The sequence below is a fragment of the Spermophilus citellus genome (genome assembly GCF_964194105.1).
Source record: "Spermophilus citellus genome assembly, chromosome: 8".
Taxonomy (NCBI): Eukaryota; Metazoa; Chordata; class Mammalia; order Rodentia; family Sciuridae; genus Spermophilus; species Spermophilus citellus.
The window spans coordinates 48318645-48337715 of NC_138189.1; the positions used below are offsets into that span (position 1 = coordinate 48318645).

At 32.4% G+C, this 19071-nt stretch overlaps 1 protein-coding gene across 2 annotated transcripts in view; it reads left to right on the top strand.

Moving 5' to 3' along the window:
• The window catches only part of ADGRL3 (adhesion G protein-coupled receptor L3), a 788620-nt gene that overhangs the window by 713231 nt on the left and 56318 nt on the right, over positions 1-19071 (top strand). For both annotated transcript variants that reach the window (XM_081302961.1, XM_081302962.1), the window contains 2 exons: positions 2529-2595; positions 4414-4505. In XM_081302961.1, coding sequence (XP_081159087.1) covers positions 2529-2595; positions 4414-4505 — 159 coding nt within the window. The remainder of the gene's footprint in view (positions 1-2528; positions 2596-4413; positions 4506-19071) is intronic.

Genomic DNA, 19071 nt, shown 5'->3' on the forward strand with positions numbered 1-19071 from the left:
ATTTCTCATGTTTCCTTTCCAAAACTTGTTTACTGACAGACAAGGGCTATGCTATTAGCATTTATTCTTAAGTGTATTATTACTATTGTATCATGTTGCTATAATTTCAGCAACATTGTTGAGCTGTGTGTGTATGTGTGGGTATGTGTATGTAGTCTAATTTGAGAAAATGTCCCTACTTCTTTTTTTTTGAGAATCCAGAGACATCCATGAAGTTCTGCCTATTCTCCACTAGAGATATTATATCACTCAAACACATACACATACCCTTTTAATAGAGTGGTATAATGTAATATATCCTTAGTAGTATATGGTAGAATGAAGACAATGATCATATTTCCACTTTAAGTCATCCAATTTGTTTCTGCCTATAGGCAGCACCACTCTTGTGTTTTCTATGACCAACTTTTTTGGACACTATCACAATAAAAGGATACTGATTCTTTAAACAAATGAATGCTTAATAACTCATGTATTTATTGCTTCACTAAATGCATTTTCTCAAGCACAATTATTATGTTTATTTAGAATAAAACAAATTATTCATGTAAAACATATGAATTGGTAGTCTCTTATTGGAATGCCAATTTTACATCTCTTGAAATTAGTTTACATGTATTTAACTTAATAGAGGAAGGCAAGATGTTGTTTTGAAATTGACTTTTCCTGAATCCCCCTCCCCTTCCTTATTTTGGCTTAAAACCTGGCTTTTAATTTTTTCTATAAAAATTTAAAAGTTTTAGAAAAGTGAAAAATATATAACCAGAATAAAGACCACTGACCCCATCATTCAGATTTTAAACTGTTAGTTTGGCATATATACTTACAATTAGCAGTAGAGTAATCCCTATGATAATGCCAATTTGATCTACTTCTAATCCTTTCTACTCTCATGTAAGCAATGACAACTAACATGACTTTGATTTTTTTCCTTTCCAATAAACTATTGCAGCGAATGTATCTATCAAAATTATAAAATATTAGTGCGTAGTATTCATATGTATAGTGTGTATGTATGATATGGTCTATATATGCACCATATATACGTGTGTGTGTATCTGTGTATTTAATATGTATATGATGTAGATTCTTCACCTTACCTTTTTTTTTTTAAGAGAGAGTGAGAGAGGGGAGAGAGAGAGAGAGAGAGAGAGAGAGAGAGAGAGAATTTTTAATATTTATTTCTTAGTTCTCAGCGGACACAACATCTTTGTTGGTATGTGGTGCTGAGGATGGAACCCGGGCCGCACGCATTCCAGACAAGCGCGCTACCGCCTGAGCCACATTCCCAGCCCGCTTACCTTTTTTTTTTTCACTCAACTTTTGTTTTCTTTTTTTGGTGTTGTTAAGGATTGAACCCAGATCCTAGCACATGCTAAACAAGCATTCTACCACTGAGCTACATCCTCAACTGCTTACTCAACTTTTAAAATTCACTGTGTTGACATGTAGATCACTTCTTTTTTAAAACTGTTTTATAACATTTCATCATAAATAGATAACAGTTTATCAATTAATTTATGAATAGGTATTTATAGATTCCTCTCTTAATACCTTTTCTGGTATTCTATTATTGCTTAGGTTTGAGTAACATTTATATAATCACAGGAATATTGAAGTCCTTAGGATTTGAAGGTTTAGACCACATAGCAAAACACTCTTGAATATGTATTACTGGAGATGTTTTTTTTAATTATTCCTCAATATAGCAAAATGGCAAATAATTTAAGATATTATTTTTAACATCAAATGTAATTTGTTCAAATTTTACATTAATCTTTCTTATAACTAGTCACTTCCACTTTGTCTTCCTGTCATCCTGAAGAATGAAATGTAATTTCCCAGAGGCTTTAAGAATTGGAGGAGTATTAAATGTGGCTGAAATTAAGTGATTAATAATTTACTTTTAGACCATGAATCAACTTCATGGGATGCTAAGGATCATTTGCAACCCCAGAAGTATGGGCAGTAACAATGCACTTTTTAAGACTAGAGAACTTTCAAAGGTTGACTGCCCAACCTAATTAAACTTCAATCTTCTGAAACCAAATTTATTTCTTTTTTTTACTGAATTTCCTCAGATCTTCTTGACAGGAAAATGTCACTTTGCCTGACGGCTGATAGACAGGTTATGTAGCTCCGTAATTGGAGAGAAAAGGATAGCTTAAAGCTACTTGTCTTAATGGCTATGTGTATGGCTTTTTCTTTCCTTTTTTTTCTTTTCTTTTTTTCTTCCTTTTTTTTTTTTTTTTTTTTTTTTGAGGTTTCTATGACAGACACAAAAGCCTTAGCAAAAAGGCCCACTGCCATTTTTTTCTGCTTCCTCCAGGGGTAATTATCTTACTCCATCAATAGTGCTGTCAGAAATTGGGCACATAATTCAGCATTTAAATGAACAAGCAATGTAATATTTCCTGTCTCCCAGTGGAATGCTTTGCAGCTCACATTCTTCTCTGTCACTTGCTCTCTCTTGATGTATGTCCCATGCCCAGTCCTTGAATGCTTCTCTCCCTTGTGTTTCATTGCAGATGTTGGCTCCGACTTGACACCTACTTCATTTGGAGTTTTATAGGACCAGCGACCTTGATAATTATGGTGAGAACTCCTAATTAACTATGTGTTTCCCAGGTCAAGAAATAAAACTTTCACTATCCCTATACTAACTATGTTTAATTTACATAGGTTAATTTGGGGAAAGCATGTACTTATTTGACCCTATATAACTCAAGCAATTAGACAGTCATTATAGTCTGCTTGTATATTATAAAATAGTTCATCAAAATCAGTGGGAAAAGAAAACAAGCATTTGCAAGAGTTTATGTCATGTATTGCTACTCAGAAGTCCAACTCGTCATAATCCCTTTGATTTTTATAGATAAAGAGTGGTGGCTATAAAGGTTACCACAGATTTTTTTGTATTCTTTTACTTTAAGATAATTTGATAATTTGAATTGAGAATGGACAAGAATTGGAAAAGTAGGATAATACCAGACAATTCCTTCCCGTTTTGTTTTTATATAAACTTTTAAATCTTTAAAATTCAGAAGGATTTTATTTAAAAATGGTACAACTTAATTAGGAATGCATCCTAGAATAATTCTTTCTTTTTATTTTTAGTTTCATGATATCATGATATCTTGATTTCTAATATTTATATTACTTTAGATAAAATTATCGGTATCATTGTTTACAAAAATACAAAGTTATTCAATTTTGAAAGTAAAATATTAGCCCTACGACTGAATAAAATATAGTTCTACATTTTTTTTTATCTGAAACCTTTAAGTCCAGATGTATTTTGGAATTTAAAATGTTTCAGACTTTAGAAAGGCAATATGGTACATATAGTGCATATTACATGACATCTCCAGTGGACATTATGCAGTTGCCCCAAATTAAACACATTGACCATTACTCATAGTTCTGGCTAGGTAGTACTCTGTAATCAAAGAGCAACATTTTAACAGGAAAAAAGAAAAATAAAAGGCAGAAAAAGTAAGAGCAAGTAGAGTAATGACTATGGACAACCTTATATCAATACAGATCAGGTTTTTCTACCAGGTGAAGTCAGTTTAAACTTTTCATCATCTAATGAATTTTTTTAACTTTCACTTTTGATAGTTTTTTGAATTTAGAGATGATTGATTTTAAAAAAAAATATGATGCTGTATTATAGAATTTCAGTGGGATTTTTAATTGGACTTTCCTAGTCCCTACCAGTCCCAAGTTGTGGAAAATATAAACCAATCAAGCAGTAAAGGACAATTCAATATGTGATTTTCTGTAGAGTATTCATGTAGGTAATATAGGTAATTTATACTGGGGTGTTTTGTTCTAACTCATATATTTTCTCTGGTTTCAGTTATATAACAATATCTTGAGGATTCCCTCTATTTAATATTTGTTTGTTACAGCATCAGCAATTAATCAGCATTTTCTAATTTTTTGGCATGATCTATTCAAATATGATCCCTGTTGATCTTAGTATTTGTATTTTTATAATATTACATTTGAAAATGTATCCCTAAATAATGAATTTGTAGATATGCTTCAAGTACAGAAATAGTGTTCTTAGAATAATTATTGCTTTTTGTTTGTTTAGTTGGTTGTTTTTTTAAAAAAACATACACTAGACTTTAAGTTATTTAAGAATTTCCACAGCCTCTTCCTAATGGCTACTGATTTTATATTTATGTGTATTTGGCATAGTAGTGCTGTGTAACTCAGTGGTATCCCAATTCCCCAAACTGGCTTCTTGCCTTTGCTAAAATACTAAGCAGTCATCTGTGATCCAATTCCTTTAAAAGTGTACTGAGAGCAAATTTCCCAGAACAATTCATTTGTTACAGAGAATAGACTTGCTTTTTTTTTCTACCATGGTTATGCTGCATAACATTACCTTTTGCATTCCAGCTTAATGTAATCTTCCTTGGGATTGCTTTGTATAAAATGTTTCATCATACTGCTATACTGAAACCAGAATCAGGCTGCCTTGATAACATCAAGTAAGTGATTTTAATTTTTGTTTTCTACAGATGACCTTACATTTGTACTATTATACTATCCTGCTTTTTCTTGCATCGAAATAATATGGCAAAATGATATTGAAGATCAATGTACTGTCTTTCCAGTATTTGACCATTTATTTATTATTGGAGTGAACTGTTATACCTGAAAATAAGTATAATGAAGTTATCTCTTCAAAAAGACACTTCTTCCCTCTAAACCCTAATTTAAAGTAGTATACATTTTTAATACCTATATTCACTTTGTCCTGAAAACAAGCAGAAAGCTTCTAGAACAGGGCAGACTGTGATTTTGTAGTGCAGTAGTGCATTGTTTACCCTGGACTCCACATTCCCCATCAGGGCAAAGTGTCCAAGTCTAGATGGTGGTTCCTACAGGTATCAGAAGGGGAAATTTTACACCACGGGAGAAAACCCCTGAAATTATGAATCTGCTGTTTAAATAGGAGCGGTTATTTAGTTGTACCCCTCTCCTGAGGGAGGGAGAGAAGCCTCCCAAATGTAAACAAGTGAGATTGAGGATCCCTAATCTGAAATGTTTGGGAACAGAAATGTTTCAGATTTTGAAGTTTCTCAAATTTTGGAATATTTTCATAGACTTCACTAGTTGAAAGTCCCTCATCTGAGTCAAAAACCTAAAGTACTCCAAAATCTGAAAATTTTTGAGCATCATGTTTGAATTTTGTAGCATTCAGATTTTGGATTTTCAAATAGGGATGCCCAACCTTTTCTTTGAAATATAAAGATATGGCTTAGTGCTTTATCCTCTTTGAAATATTAATGCAACTCCTAGAAGGTAACTCTCTCCAGAAGTTTCGTTCTGTTCAATCATCTTTTCATTTTCAAACTTTGTCCTTTACACTGAATTCCATTTTCTATGCTCAGAAAGTCCTAACCATGTAGAGATATGAAAATGTTTACCTTACTTTTTAACACTACTGAGAATTTGATTTACACAAAAAGTAGCTGGTTTACATTTTCTAAGAAAAAATAGTCGAATTCCTAGTATAGCAAAAAAATTCATCTTTACTTAGAGTTCCCAACATTTGAGAAAGATAGTAATTTTGAGATGTGCATTAGCCATTTATCCTTGATATCATAAGTTCAAATTGCATTTCATATAATTTGCCTATATTGTGTATTAATTTAGATAAATAATTTCATTAAATGAATATCTTTTGAGAAGTTTCGTGAGATCAACTGTGACTTTTGTATGCTATTGACGTTATCCTTAAACAACTTCAGACAGCAGTTATGTCACCCATTTTCCATCTTTCTACATTCACTTTCTGACGTAGTTTCTGATCCGTATAGCAGTTCCTCAATGAGTGTTTATAGAAAAGCATAATACACTAAATGTGTCAGTGACAAATTTATTGATATTAAGTGGAAAAATAAAAAATCATGGCACAAACTAGGATTTATCTACTAGGATTAGTAACCTTTGTAATTCCTAATTTTGGTTTGTTGAGATAATCATCATAATATTATTGAATTATGTGCAATTAAACTTTCTTTCCAAAATACAGTGTTAGTACCATACACTCACTGTTTCTACTGAATTTAGATAAGTTAAATAGCCACATAAAATATATTTTCTTTATTACGTCATACTTTTCTCAAATTGGTATAAATTACATTTTAAAAACAATAATTATCATTTGTTATTTTTTAAAGTACCATCAGAAAGAAGTTAATGAACTTTGATATTTATGTAACATATTCTGTCAGGTCAAAAATTAGAAAATTGGCTCATTTTTGACCTATTCTTCAAGTATTCTTTTTAGGAATTTCTTAACTTTTTGTCCAGTTTTGGAAAGGTAAAGACCTTAACTTACCCTGAACTTTAGAACTTGTGCTCTGTACTGTACGGACAAACATTTTAAAGGATTAATTTGTTCATCATTTATGTGCATTTATTTGGGTAATGTGGGTTGATATTAATGTTTAAAAGAGCAGTCAAATACACAAAAGTCAATAATTACATTTAATGGCATTGATGGCATCAAGCTTTATATTATACAGCAAAGTAAAATCTTAAATGAGAATATCTTGATTTGAATTCTAAATTATTTGCTTTTTTATAGCATCTGGAAAGTGTTTAACTTTGCTGAGTCTTCTTTTCATCTTCACAATGGTACAATAATGAAAGTGAACTGATTATCAAATGAACAGAGGACTATAAAGAGGTTCTGATGATGCTTCTCAAAAATTTCACAAGGAGAGAAATCGGATAGTTGTTGGAGTATAGAGAATGGTTTTAGATGGAAGAAACATGAATAAGGGTATACTGATGAGAAAGAACCATTGAGGAAGGTTAAGAATATAAGCAAGGAAGTAATGGAATCACTGTAGTTATGACTTGAATTAATGAAGGGTATGCATCTAGAACCATGAAAGAGCATTTCTACTCCAGCTGTATTCCAGGAAGAACACTTCCACCAAACTAGGAGAGACTTCTTCCACTGAGAATGGAAGAAATAAATAAAAATAGAAGTGGTACTGTGATAGAACAGTGTAGGACTGTGAGTAACTTAAGGGATTTCTACATACTTTCATCAAAAAAGTAAGAAAGATGGTCTTCTGCAGGTTAAGGAGAATTACTGAAGAGAGATTTGAAAGGCATGTCAAGAAAATATTCCTTAATATTTTCCAAACTCTGAAGGATAATTCATTTTCTTAAATACTTTTAATTAACTATTTAAGAATTGGTTGGAAAGAAATCAAAAGGATACAACCAAGAAGAAAATTAGTATTTAAGAATAAAAATAATTTTAAATATTGGCCAAAACATAAAATCTATACTTTTTTAACAAGAAAAATTATCTATATAAAATGTGTTTGGACATGATATGAGTGCTGTGTGAGTGTTTTAAAGATAAAGTTTTATTTTATCTGTAAATCTTTACTTTTTTATCATTTAGTAAACATGAAAGGGCATAAAAGTTTGTTTTCGTTATTTTGGGGTTTTATTTTTAGTTTTTTAAATGTATTTTTGTAAAGTGATGAATAACATGGACCACATGTTCAGTATATTGAAGAAAAAACTTCAAATATAAGGTCTTTGGGAAGTCTTTCTAAAATAATTCATTCATCAAATCTTTATTGCTCTTGATAGTTTCTCTCTCTCTCTCTCTCTCTCTCTCTCTCTCTCTCTCTCTCTCTCTCTCTCTCTCTCTTTCACACACACACACACACACACACACACACACACACACCTCCTTTATCTAAAATATTCTTGTTTCTCCTTATTTTTCTTGTTAGCATTTGCTTTAAGCTACTCTCTTCTTTGGCAACATCATGGCAATGGTCTAATTTCTCTACTCAGATTCTTGCTCCTGCTCTCACTAGCTAGAGAGATCTCTTGAAAACATTAAATCTAATCATGCAAGTATTTGGGGTAAATCTCCTCAAAGAGTCCCATTACTCTTAAAGTCCACAGTCCCAACACAGCTTATTGAGCCTTCCTGATCTGATACCCCCTTTCTTCTTTACCTTCATTTTGTGCCATGGACCTTTGGCTGCTCTAGGTGTGCTCTCTTTTGCCCAAGTCGGATCTCTGCTGTTTCTCTATTGATTTTTTTCTTCCCTGACACTATGCATGACTGACTCCTGTTTAGCCAAAGTAATTTAAATATTATTTCATTATTTTCAAAAATAACATAATTATTCTTTTATTCTAAACTAACTTCAGGGACATCATAATAAATCCCTTTCATGTTAACAGAGAACATTTGTTTTGCTGACTCATTGCTATATTAATGATATACTCTCAAATAAAATAAACAATAGAATGAAGTATGATAGTAACATGATTACAAAGGAAATAAAGTATACCAAATCTCAGGTTTATCTAAAAAAGTAATTAAATTGAATAGCACATGTCCATTTGCTGACTGCTTACTTGTCATTTGTCTCTCTTCATCAGAATAAGTAATTATACTTAGGGGAAAGAGGTAATTCATTTGAATTTTTTAGTTGAGTTTCTCAAAGATTGAAATTGGAACTTTCAGTGGTTATAGCGGAAATCTAACCTAATTAAAAATAATGTATGTAAATATGAACAAAACAATTAATGAATTGTTGCCAGATGGAATTATAGTATGATGACATGTAAACCTTGAATTTATAAGAAGCTTCTAGAATACTTGATATTTACCTTTAAAAGTTGTTTCTGTAATTACCCACATTTATTGTTAAAAATATTTAAAACATTTTTTCTTAACAGTACTGGGGTTTAATCCCACATCCTTATGCATGCCAGGGATGTGCACTACCACTGAGCTATATCCCTAGCCCTTTTATTTTATTTTGAAATAGGATCTTAAGCATCTGACTCACCTGGGTTTGAATTTCTTTTCCATCCTATGATGGTTGTATGACCTTGGCAAATTCTATCACACCCTCAGTCAGTTTCTACTCTGAATTGGGAATAAGTATATCCATTTTGTAGAGTTTTGTGACATTAAATGTCACACATAGGTAAAGCATTAATTTAGTACTCATATAGGATGGTTTGCTTATTTTTAACCATTCCATTTGGAAATACTCTGCTCCCTTTATTTCTTTGTATTTTTCACAGTGAAGCTTTACTCACACTCCCTTCAAAATCCCATTAGAATATGACTAGCTTTGTTTACCATATGGTGTCATTAAAAATTATGCATGATATGATGCTTTATCTTTTTAAGACAAACTTATCCTATTATGAAAGAATTGGCTCCAGGGGTGAAATGCTCATTTGATTAATAAATAGCAGGTTCTGTAGACAGGTCTGAAAGGAAGCGGGAAAAAGCTTCCTCTGTGAGCTTGGACACCTGCCACATGTAAATAAATCTAAGAGGGCTTTTGAATAGCTTCAGGGACAAATAGAGAAATTTTAAGCCTTAACAATACCCATAACTTACTCTATTTATTAAGAAGGTAACATTTACTTTGAGGACTGTGTTTCTAAATGTTGGTAGAAACAATTAAGTAGAAATAATTCAGCTCGATGAGTATTATATTAATAAGTTATGGAGTTAAGGTGTTTTGGATCTGAAGAAATGAAGGCAAAAAAGCAAATAAACATAATCTTGAAAAATACAACATTCTTATGAGAGTATTTTAATGCTTATATTTTTCATTCATATTAATATATCAAGATTTCCTTCATTAGATTAATGGATAAAAAACTGTGATATATATACACAATGGAATATTACTCAGCTTTAAAAGAGAATTAAATTATGGCATTTGCAGGTAAATGGATGAAGTTGGAGAATATCATGCTAAGCGAAGTAAGCCAATCCCAAAAAACCAAAAGCTGAATGTTCTCTCTGATAAGTGGATACTGATCCATAATGGGGGAGGGGGAGGCATGGGAAAAATGGAAGAACTTTGATTGGGCAAAAGGGAGGCGGGTAGGGAGGGTGCATGGGGGCAAGAAAGATGGTGGAATGAGAGGGACATCATTACCCTAGGTATGTTTATGATTGCTCATATGATGTGATGCTACATCGTGTAGAAATATAGAAATGAAAAGTTGTGCTGCAATTGTGTACAATGAATCAAAATGCATTCTGCTGTTATACATACCTAATTAAAATGAACAATCTTTTAAAAAAGATATAGATAGCCTTTATGTAAATATATATGTAGGCTACATTCAAATTTGTCTTTAAACTGTACTGAGAGTAATAACCTAAAAAAAGTTCCAACTCTTTTGAAAACAGTAAATCTAGTTTGGAGTTGGAATTGATAAAAATGTTTATCTTCATAGTTTTCCAGATGAATTTTGAGAAAAAAATTACGACATTCTTATTAAACTATTAGCTACTGAAAAAAACTTTGAAATATTGATTTTGTTTTTTAAAAATGGAGCTCAAAATAGTCCATGCAAACTTTTAAAAAATTTTTAACTTCTCTATATAATTGATTTTATTTATAGGTCATTTCACCCTCACAAGTACAAATTAAAATTAAAATTTCACAGACTTCTAATTATTTTAAATATTTAGAAATGCTGTTTAAAAATTGTTATGGCTCCTAAAAAAATTAGGTGAACATGATACACCAAAAATGTGTTTACCTGATTTTAATGAAATATTCTTCTCAATACTGATATATTCTATGAATTCCTTAGTGCTCAGAGCCAAAAGTCAAACCAATTGTAGTTTACCTTATTCATTATTATAAGATAAAATAGACTTTAAGAGGATTCTGAAAGTGAATACAATGTTTGTTACCACATTTTTCCTGGTGTTCTTTCATTTTCTTGCTGGGTGGCTGCACATAACTGGAAATGTGCCTTAATATTATCAAAAATATCAGGCATATTTGAAGAGTGATACAATCCAAACAACACTGTAATTCTTTGGATTGTTATAACATCACTAAGTTGCTTCAAACAAGTTGAGACCTTTCTAGGATAGCTAGTTCTTTGGTGATTACCTTAAATTCAGCTTTTACAAGCATTTAACCATCACTACTTTGTGGGGGGGGGCAATTTCAACCACTGATTCACAAGAATGTGTATTCAGCAGGTGTATTGCCAGTCTCTCATTGCAGTGTGCACTTTTTGGTGTTTTTGTTTTGTTTTCAGTATCCTAAAGTGTAAAAAAAATACTGGTCTGTTTTTTTTAAGGTTTTTGTTAAAATGCACTAAAATTCCTATATTATCTTTTTAGGAATCAGTATTTTATGCATCCCTCTATTCATAAACTGAAAGCTGACATTTGAGAAAAATAGTTTGAAGGATAAGTGCCATAGGTACACTGGAACTGTTGTGCACCACAACTTGACACCCAACTATTGTTTAAGTTTTCTCAAAAATAATTAGGTTGATATCAGATATAGGAGAGTAATTGCTGTCTAAGGATGAGAAAAACTGAAAGAATACCTAAGGGGGAAATGTCTTGTAAATAATGCTACTATAAAAATGAGCAGCCCCTTTGTTCTTTTAATACGGCTTGTACTCAGATTACTTTTATATTCCACCAGGAATGTAAAAACTAAGAAAACTCGAAAATCAGAATTAGTCTTAATTACCAATTCATAAGACTGTAGTTTTTCTCCTGAAAATAGTTAAGCATGAGTTTTCAGAAGAGTGGAAGAAGTCTGAGAATAGTTGTAATTAAATAATATTTGTGTTCCTTATTATTCATATATTTTACTTAATTTTTAATGTAGTAATGTGGATTTGAATTTTATATTTAATTGTTCATTCATTTATTTCATAAGTCAGAAGTGTTCCTTTTGGGGGGACAGTGGTGTCCTGGTCAAATTGAACCCAGGTCCCCTCACATGCTGAGCATGTCATCTGCCACTGAGCTAAACTCTTAGCTCCTAAAAGTACTAAAATTATGAAGATAGAACTTATAAATTTCATTCATTGATTTTATATAAACCCTAAGAGAAAAAAAAATTGAGTGGACTTCAATGGTTTTAGCCTGGGAAACTAATTAAGTTATTGCTGATATGAAGAAAATCATGATGGAAATGCATTTACAGATGGAACAGATTTTTTTTTTTTTAAATCAAGTAACTTACTAGATATCTTAGTGCACATTTTGAGTAGGCAGTAGAAGTGATGAAAGCTGGAGATACAACTTGGAGTCCTCAGTGTATAAATTTTAACTTTTTGCACTTAGAGTTGCTATGTTTTACTTATTTTCAACAATGACTTCATTTTATACATCTTTATTACTTTCTAAATTGGCAAATCAAATTATTCTGTATTTTTATTTATGGCAGTTATATACTTCCTTTTAAAACATTAAAATAAGAAAAGTGAGATGGTTTCAAAAACATAAAATAGTGAAAATGATATATGGTAAAAAGTTTGCAATGATTTTCCAGCTCAATGAGTTCCTCTTACTAGTCACTAGAAAGTATGTATCTGTTGAGACGGTTACTTCTGAAAATACAAATACCTAAATCATAAGGATGGTCATGATTTATGGAACATGAAATCCAAGAAGAGGTTGTTCTAGAGTTGACTCCAAAGCTCAATAATGGCAGCAAGAACCTATGCCCTTACAGGCTTTGATCATCTTCAGCATGTTGGCTTTGCCGTTTATTGTGTCATCCTGTGGTCCAAAGATGACTCTTTCAGCTCCAAGTAACATATCATTCAGCAGCTGTTTTCAAAGACAGGAAAAAAAAGAAAACAAGTTCTTATGTTCTTTTCTCACTGATGTATGGTCAAGGTAGAAACTTCTTCCAAACACCCTTACCTGCATCACAAGTCCAAATCACATGACTCCCTACTGTAAGAAGACAAAGATCTGGCAAAGGAGACTAGTTCAGTGCCTCTGGGTGGGATGGGGACATCATCATTAATTATGGAGCTTAGGAAACTAAATAACAAAATAATAATTAAAACAAGTATTAACCTCCCTTTTTGACAGACCTTTAAAAACTATTAAGACAGTTAGGAGTGAATTTGGAATCCTTCAACTTTTTGGGCTTCAGTGCCAAGATGTAACTCCTAGCCCATTGCTTATTTTCCTTCTCTCCCTACTCTCAGCTGGATTCTATACTGTGCGGGGCCTCAAAGGCATGTGTATGCTCTAGTCCACAAATCCAAATTCTTTCTAATTCTCCAAATCCTCTCCTTGTCCATTCCTCAAATCCATGAAGAATCTGCTACTGCCTACAACCTTGGAAGAATGGGATAGAGTAGACTTTATTTTAAAATGCCGAGGCTAGTTAAGATAATGGGATTGAGAGTAGACTCAGAATATAAGAGGACCATAGAGCGTAACACTTTGGCACTTCAATTTATGGAGATCTTAGAGATGCCAAACCTGCATAGTGGATTCAGAAGTAGCAGCAGTTGATATAGAGGAAGAAAGCAAGAAATCCTGGGAGGTAAGTGAATCAAGTTTTCAAATTAGATGAGAATTTAGTCTTGACCACTGAATTTGGTAACATGGAGGTCTTTGGTGAACTTGACAAAGGCTGTTTTGGTAAAGCTTGTGAAGCCTTATATGAGTGAATTCAAGGGGAAAAGGGAAGAGAAGAGTTAAAAACACATACAAAGGCAACTTTTTTCAAGCCTTTATAAATAAGAGCTCAGAAATGTAATAGCTGGAGAAAATGTCAGGTGCAGGAAGGTGTTTTGTTTGTTTATTGGTTAGTTTTTAAGCATGAGATGTATTATAGCTTATTCCTTTATTTGATAAGAATAGAATATTTGTTGATCATGAAGAGTGAAGAAAAGTTGCACGATATCTAAATTTAATTAATTTTAAATTTAAGTAGGCAAGGGAATATGGGATAAAGTGTATAGTGGAGGCTGTTCTTCAATAACGAGCACAGGCAGAACACTTCATCTATTATGTGATGATATTATGACTGAGTACTGCTAACTCATTAACTAGCAGGTGTTTCATTTTACAATAATGCAATAAATTATCATGACTCATAAATAATAAGTGCTCAGTATGTTCATAAACATTTATCTGCCTAGAAAACAAAGTTAGGTAAGCTTGAAAATATAATTATTACAATATTGTTTTTATTTCTTTATTTTTTGCTTTCAATTTCATATGTTAATATATGTGTAATGGTTATAAAATTAATTAATGTTCTGATTATAAAATCTACTTATATCAGTATTATGTATGTATGAATACATGTACATATTTACATATGTGTATATTTATATTATATATTCTATATGGAAGATGCAAAAGTCCAAAGACATTGTTAGCAAATACAAATCTGTTACATGCAAGCGTGTTTAGTAACTTTTTTGTATAATTTTATGAATTTAAGAAATAAAATTAATAAGTTATCAGTTTGCAAAAAAATCACCAAAAAAATTACTAAGCTGGGGCTGGGGCTCAGCAGCAGATCACTCACCTGGCATGTGCGAGGCTCTAGGTTCAATCCTCAGCACCACAAAAAAATAAATAAATAAAATAAAGGTATTGTGTCCAACTACAACTGGAAAAAAATATTTAAAAATTTTTAAAAAATTCTAAGTCACAAAATTCCTTTTCTTTCAAGTAATGATCAGATAAATATTGATACCTTAAAATAATTTAGCTCTCTTCCAAAATATAAAATAGAAAGCAATATTTTATAAAATTGTACTAAGCATAATTTATAAGATGGATGTGAGCTAATATAATTTTTAGATATAAATGAATGTTTTTGTTTCAAAGAAATAGTTATATATGTGGAAAATAGACTAAATATAATTGTACTAAAAAGTTGGTAATAACTTAGTGTCATTTCATATGCTCATTTTTATGTATTTGCATGATATTTCCCATCACCACTTAAGGTACCAAATACATGTCATTTTTCCACACAGCAACCTGTGCACCAGTACCAACTAGATGTCCAAGGGTTCAATTCAGTTCTGACACTAACTCTCACAGAGTTAGCACAGAATCCACAGTTAAGGGCTCAGCTTCACAGACTGCCCTCACTTCCGACACCTATTGCAAATGAAGTGCCCAGCATACCCACACTTTTGGTTATAATTTATAAATTAGGAGTCCCCATCAACACTCTTCATGTTCAGTAATTCACTAGAACAACTCACAGAACATGCTGTCCTTAAGAGTACAGTTTTATTATTTTAAAAAAAATGAAACTCAGGAACTGTCAAATGGAAAAAGTGTATACAGCACTGTATGGCAGAAGAGGGCCAACTTGCATGCCCTCTCTTTCCCAGGCTTATGGATATGTTTATCAATCCAGAAGCTCCTCAAATCCCATCCTTTGGCATTTTTATAGGAATTTTTTTTTATTTTAGTCATGAGAGATTAAACTATTGGCCACAGATTATTGTATACTATCTCCAGCTCCCCTCTCTTGCCTGGTGATGGAGTGGGAATTTAAGGGAGACATGAGGGACTGTATATAGGTGGCAAGTTCTAACCCTTCAATGGTGGCTTGGACTGAGACTAGTACTTAGCAGTCCACCTCCACCCACAAACACACCTTGAGTTATCTCATTAGCATTCAGAAGACACTTGAGATTCCCAAGGTTTTAGGAGCTCTTTACCAGGCAACAGAGACAAAGACTAAATGTTTATTTTTTATGAGAGCATTGCCCTTTTGAGTTTTCAGAATTTAGTATAATGAGCATATACTACTTGTATGTTTCATTAAAAATGAGTAGCCCTACATTATGTTAATAAAAAATTAGTTGAGCCAGGCATGGTGGTGCACACCTGTAATCCCAGCAGCCTAGGAGGCTGAAACAAGAGGATGGAGAATTCAAAGCCATTCATAAACTCAGCAGTTTAGAGAGGCCCTAAGCAACTCAACAAGACCCTTTACTGGGTTCAATCCCTGGAACAAAAAAAAAAAATGAGTATTGTTTTCCTGAAAGAATTATCATTCTAATTTCTAATCTCTGAAAAAGTTTTTTAAAAAATTGAGTCTAATTTTCTATTGTTAATAGACTACTGTGGATATATCTACAAAATGAAAATTTAATGAAGTCTTATGAAAATTGAAACATTTAATTATTATAATTCATCTGTCCCCAAATTATTTGTGAGGTAAAATTCTACTGTTTGTAATTGCTCTTATTGACATCATTTAAATAATTAGTTTTAAAAAATCTAATTATGATTTGGAGATAATGTCTTAAAAACTTGTGCTTTTATCTTTTTGCTGCTATTAATTTTTAAGGTAATTGCTATTTATTTTCCTTGTATTTTAAGCTTTTCAAAATAAAAGTTCAAATGGATACATATACTTAGGAGCATACTGTTTAGTTTCAAGTTATAAAATTGAATCTCATGCACTCTACATGAAACAAAAAGTTACTGTCCCCAAAAAATTTCGTAAACTTTTAACATGTTTATTTTTATATAGATCCACCTCATGAGAAGTTATATGGAATAATATTTGTTACCGTAAACTCCAAATTCTAAATGTAAATGAAAATTTGAATTTGTAGAGGAAAAAGATTTCTTACCTACTGCTAGATTCATGGTGAGACCCTCATAACAAAATACAGGTTAGGCAGAGAGAAGCATACAGGTTTATTTAATACAAATTTTACATGACATGGAAACCTTCAGAAATAGATAACCAACAAAACAGGAAAACTTGTGCATTTTTTAAAAACAAAGTTTCATGAAGTGAATTATTTTCATCAGTTACTTGTTGCTGTGACCAAATACCCCACAAGAATAACTTATAAAAAGCATGTTTATTTGGGGCCCTTGGCCTCAGAAGTCTCAGTCCATATGTTATGGGACTAGGATCTTCTTGGAAACTGAGGAAGTATAAATGCCCCCCTTCAAACTCCAATTTTTGCAATCAAGTCAGAAAGATTTCAGAGCTCTCTCAGAGTAACAGGCATGAATTTATTAGAAGGGTTAGGAAAGGGGGAAAGGGATAAGTGAGTCAGTGGATCCTCTCAGAAGGACAGTGAACCTCTCCTGCCCTCTACTTTTATTGGAGGTTCCCAGGCAAGTTTCCAAAGAGTTCCACACAGGTCCACCTTTTGACTTTTGAATGACAGCAGGATGATATCAGACTTTTGAGTTCCTACTGCCATGACAACTCTAAGTGGCTTTGGCTGATTAGCTCTAATTGGAACCTGCTCTTACAGATTTATTCCCTTAATCTCATGTTCCCACCTCTCACATCTATCTGTCCCTGATCACATAAATGATTGATATCATCACTCTGGGCCAAGTGGAAGTGTCACATCATGGGAGAAGAGAATGATGGAGGAAGACTGCTCAGTTCATCATGGGTCATGAGAAGGGGCCAAAGGATGGGAGAAGAGGCCACAGGGAAGTTGTATCCTTCTAAAGCACACCCCCAGTGACCCATCTCCTCCAGCCATGACCCACCTGTCTACAGTAACCACCCTATCCATTCAAATTAGGATGGGCTGAATAGGTCTCATAATCCAATTATTTTATCTCTAAATATTTCTGCATTAACAGGAGCTTTTAGGGGATACCTCATATCCAAACCATAACATAACAGATGTAGAAAAATATGATTGGAGGACAAAAGAGCATTTCATAGTGGTAATAAGCCAAGAGGAATTTATCAAGCCTGTTTGTTCAAATTTTTCTTGGCATCCTTGTGTCTTTGAGGATTAGGAAGTTCTATTCCTAATGTGTTACTCTGTGTATAGGGAGTATAAGTCAGGAATAAGGGTCTTATTATGCAGTTAAGAGAGGAAGGCCAGATAATTCCTTTATGGTGTGCTTCAGGAGAAAAGGGTCAGAAGGTCAGAAAGACCTTCCTATTCTGCTGATTTCCCAAATGCCAAGCTTGGTACCAAATTTTGGGGGTTGTCTGCCCTGAACCACATTAAATCACTTTCTAATTATTTCTGAGCCATATTTTTAATGCAGAAGTCAATTTTTGTTTAGTATATTACTTATTACTACAGTTCTTCAAATTCTTATGTGGAAAATTTTATTTCTTCCTAAGGCTGAATTAAGTAAACAAGAAATCTCATTGAGATTTAATCATAATATCCTAGGCTTTCAAGAGTTTTCCCTGGTTACTATAACAAGAATCAACTAGGAGAAAGTTTTTTTATCCTAATATATATTTCTTTAAAATAACATTAAATTGAAATTTTTATTTACTACAATGATTTTAGGTATACAAATTTGACAGTTGAGATTTATTGATTTTTTTTGAGAGAGAAAATTTTTAAATATTTATTTTTTAGTTTTCGGTAGACACAACATCTTTATTTTATTTGTATGTGGTGCTGAGGATTGAACCCAGCGCCCTGTGTATGCGCTACCATTTGAGCCACATCCCCAGCCCCTACAAAAATAAAGGACAAGTATTCTATGGTTCTACCCTCAAATCAGGTATAATTGCTATACTTGATAAAACATCAATTAAAGTTTTTAAATATCTATTTGAAATACTGTATTTAATAAGAATACTTAAAGTATTGAAGTTTTACTATGTAGTAGGCTCTAGTCTAAATTCTTTACATATGTTAATTTATTTAATCTGTGCAATAATCCTTTGAGATTTTTGAGAGGCTAACTCACCTCAAGACCACAGTTTGGTAGCATGTGAATATTTTAAATATTTATATTTATGAATATAAAATCTGATTAGCACAATGTAGTTATCAGGAGTCTTAATGTCTCAGCATTATTGTCAGTATTAGAGACAGAGATTTTAGAGTTACTAGTATTTACTATGAATTACTGGCTGAAATCACCTAAGAAGTATGTTGTTCTGCTAAAGACATCTCAGAAAAGAGTCAGGTAATATAAAAACATGATGTCATAGGAGCAAAGTGTGGAAGGCAGCAGTAGCCAGGGGATAAATTCAGGAACTGTACAAGGACTTGAGATGTCTGGCACCAAAGTGTCTGCAACTGTTAGATTATTTCTGTTTTTTCTTTTCTTTTCTTTTCTTTTTTTAAGGAAATAGGATGCAATATTCAGCTGTAGGAGTTGGAATGAAAAAGAGGTTTAGGTGGAAGGAAGATGAGAAATATTCTTTATGAAGAATGGGAAAGCATTTGTACTGGGGAAGTATAATTGGTTTGTTAGACATTGTTAAGTGCCATTAGACTTTTGTATTTATG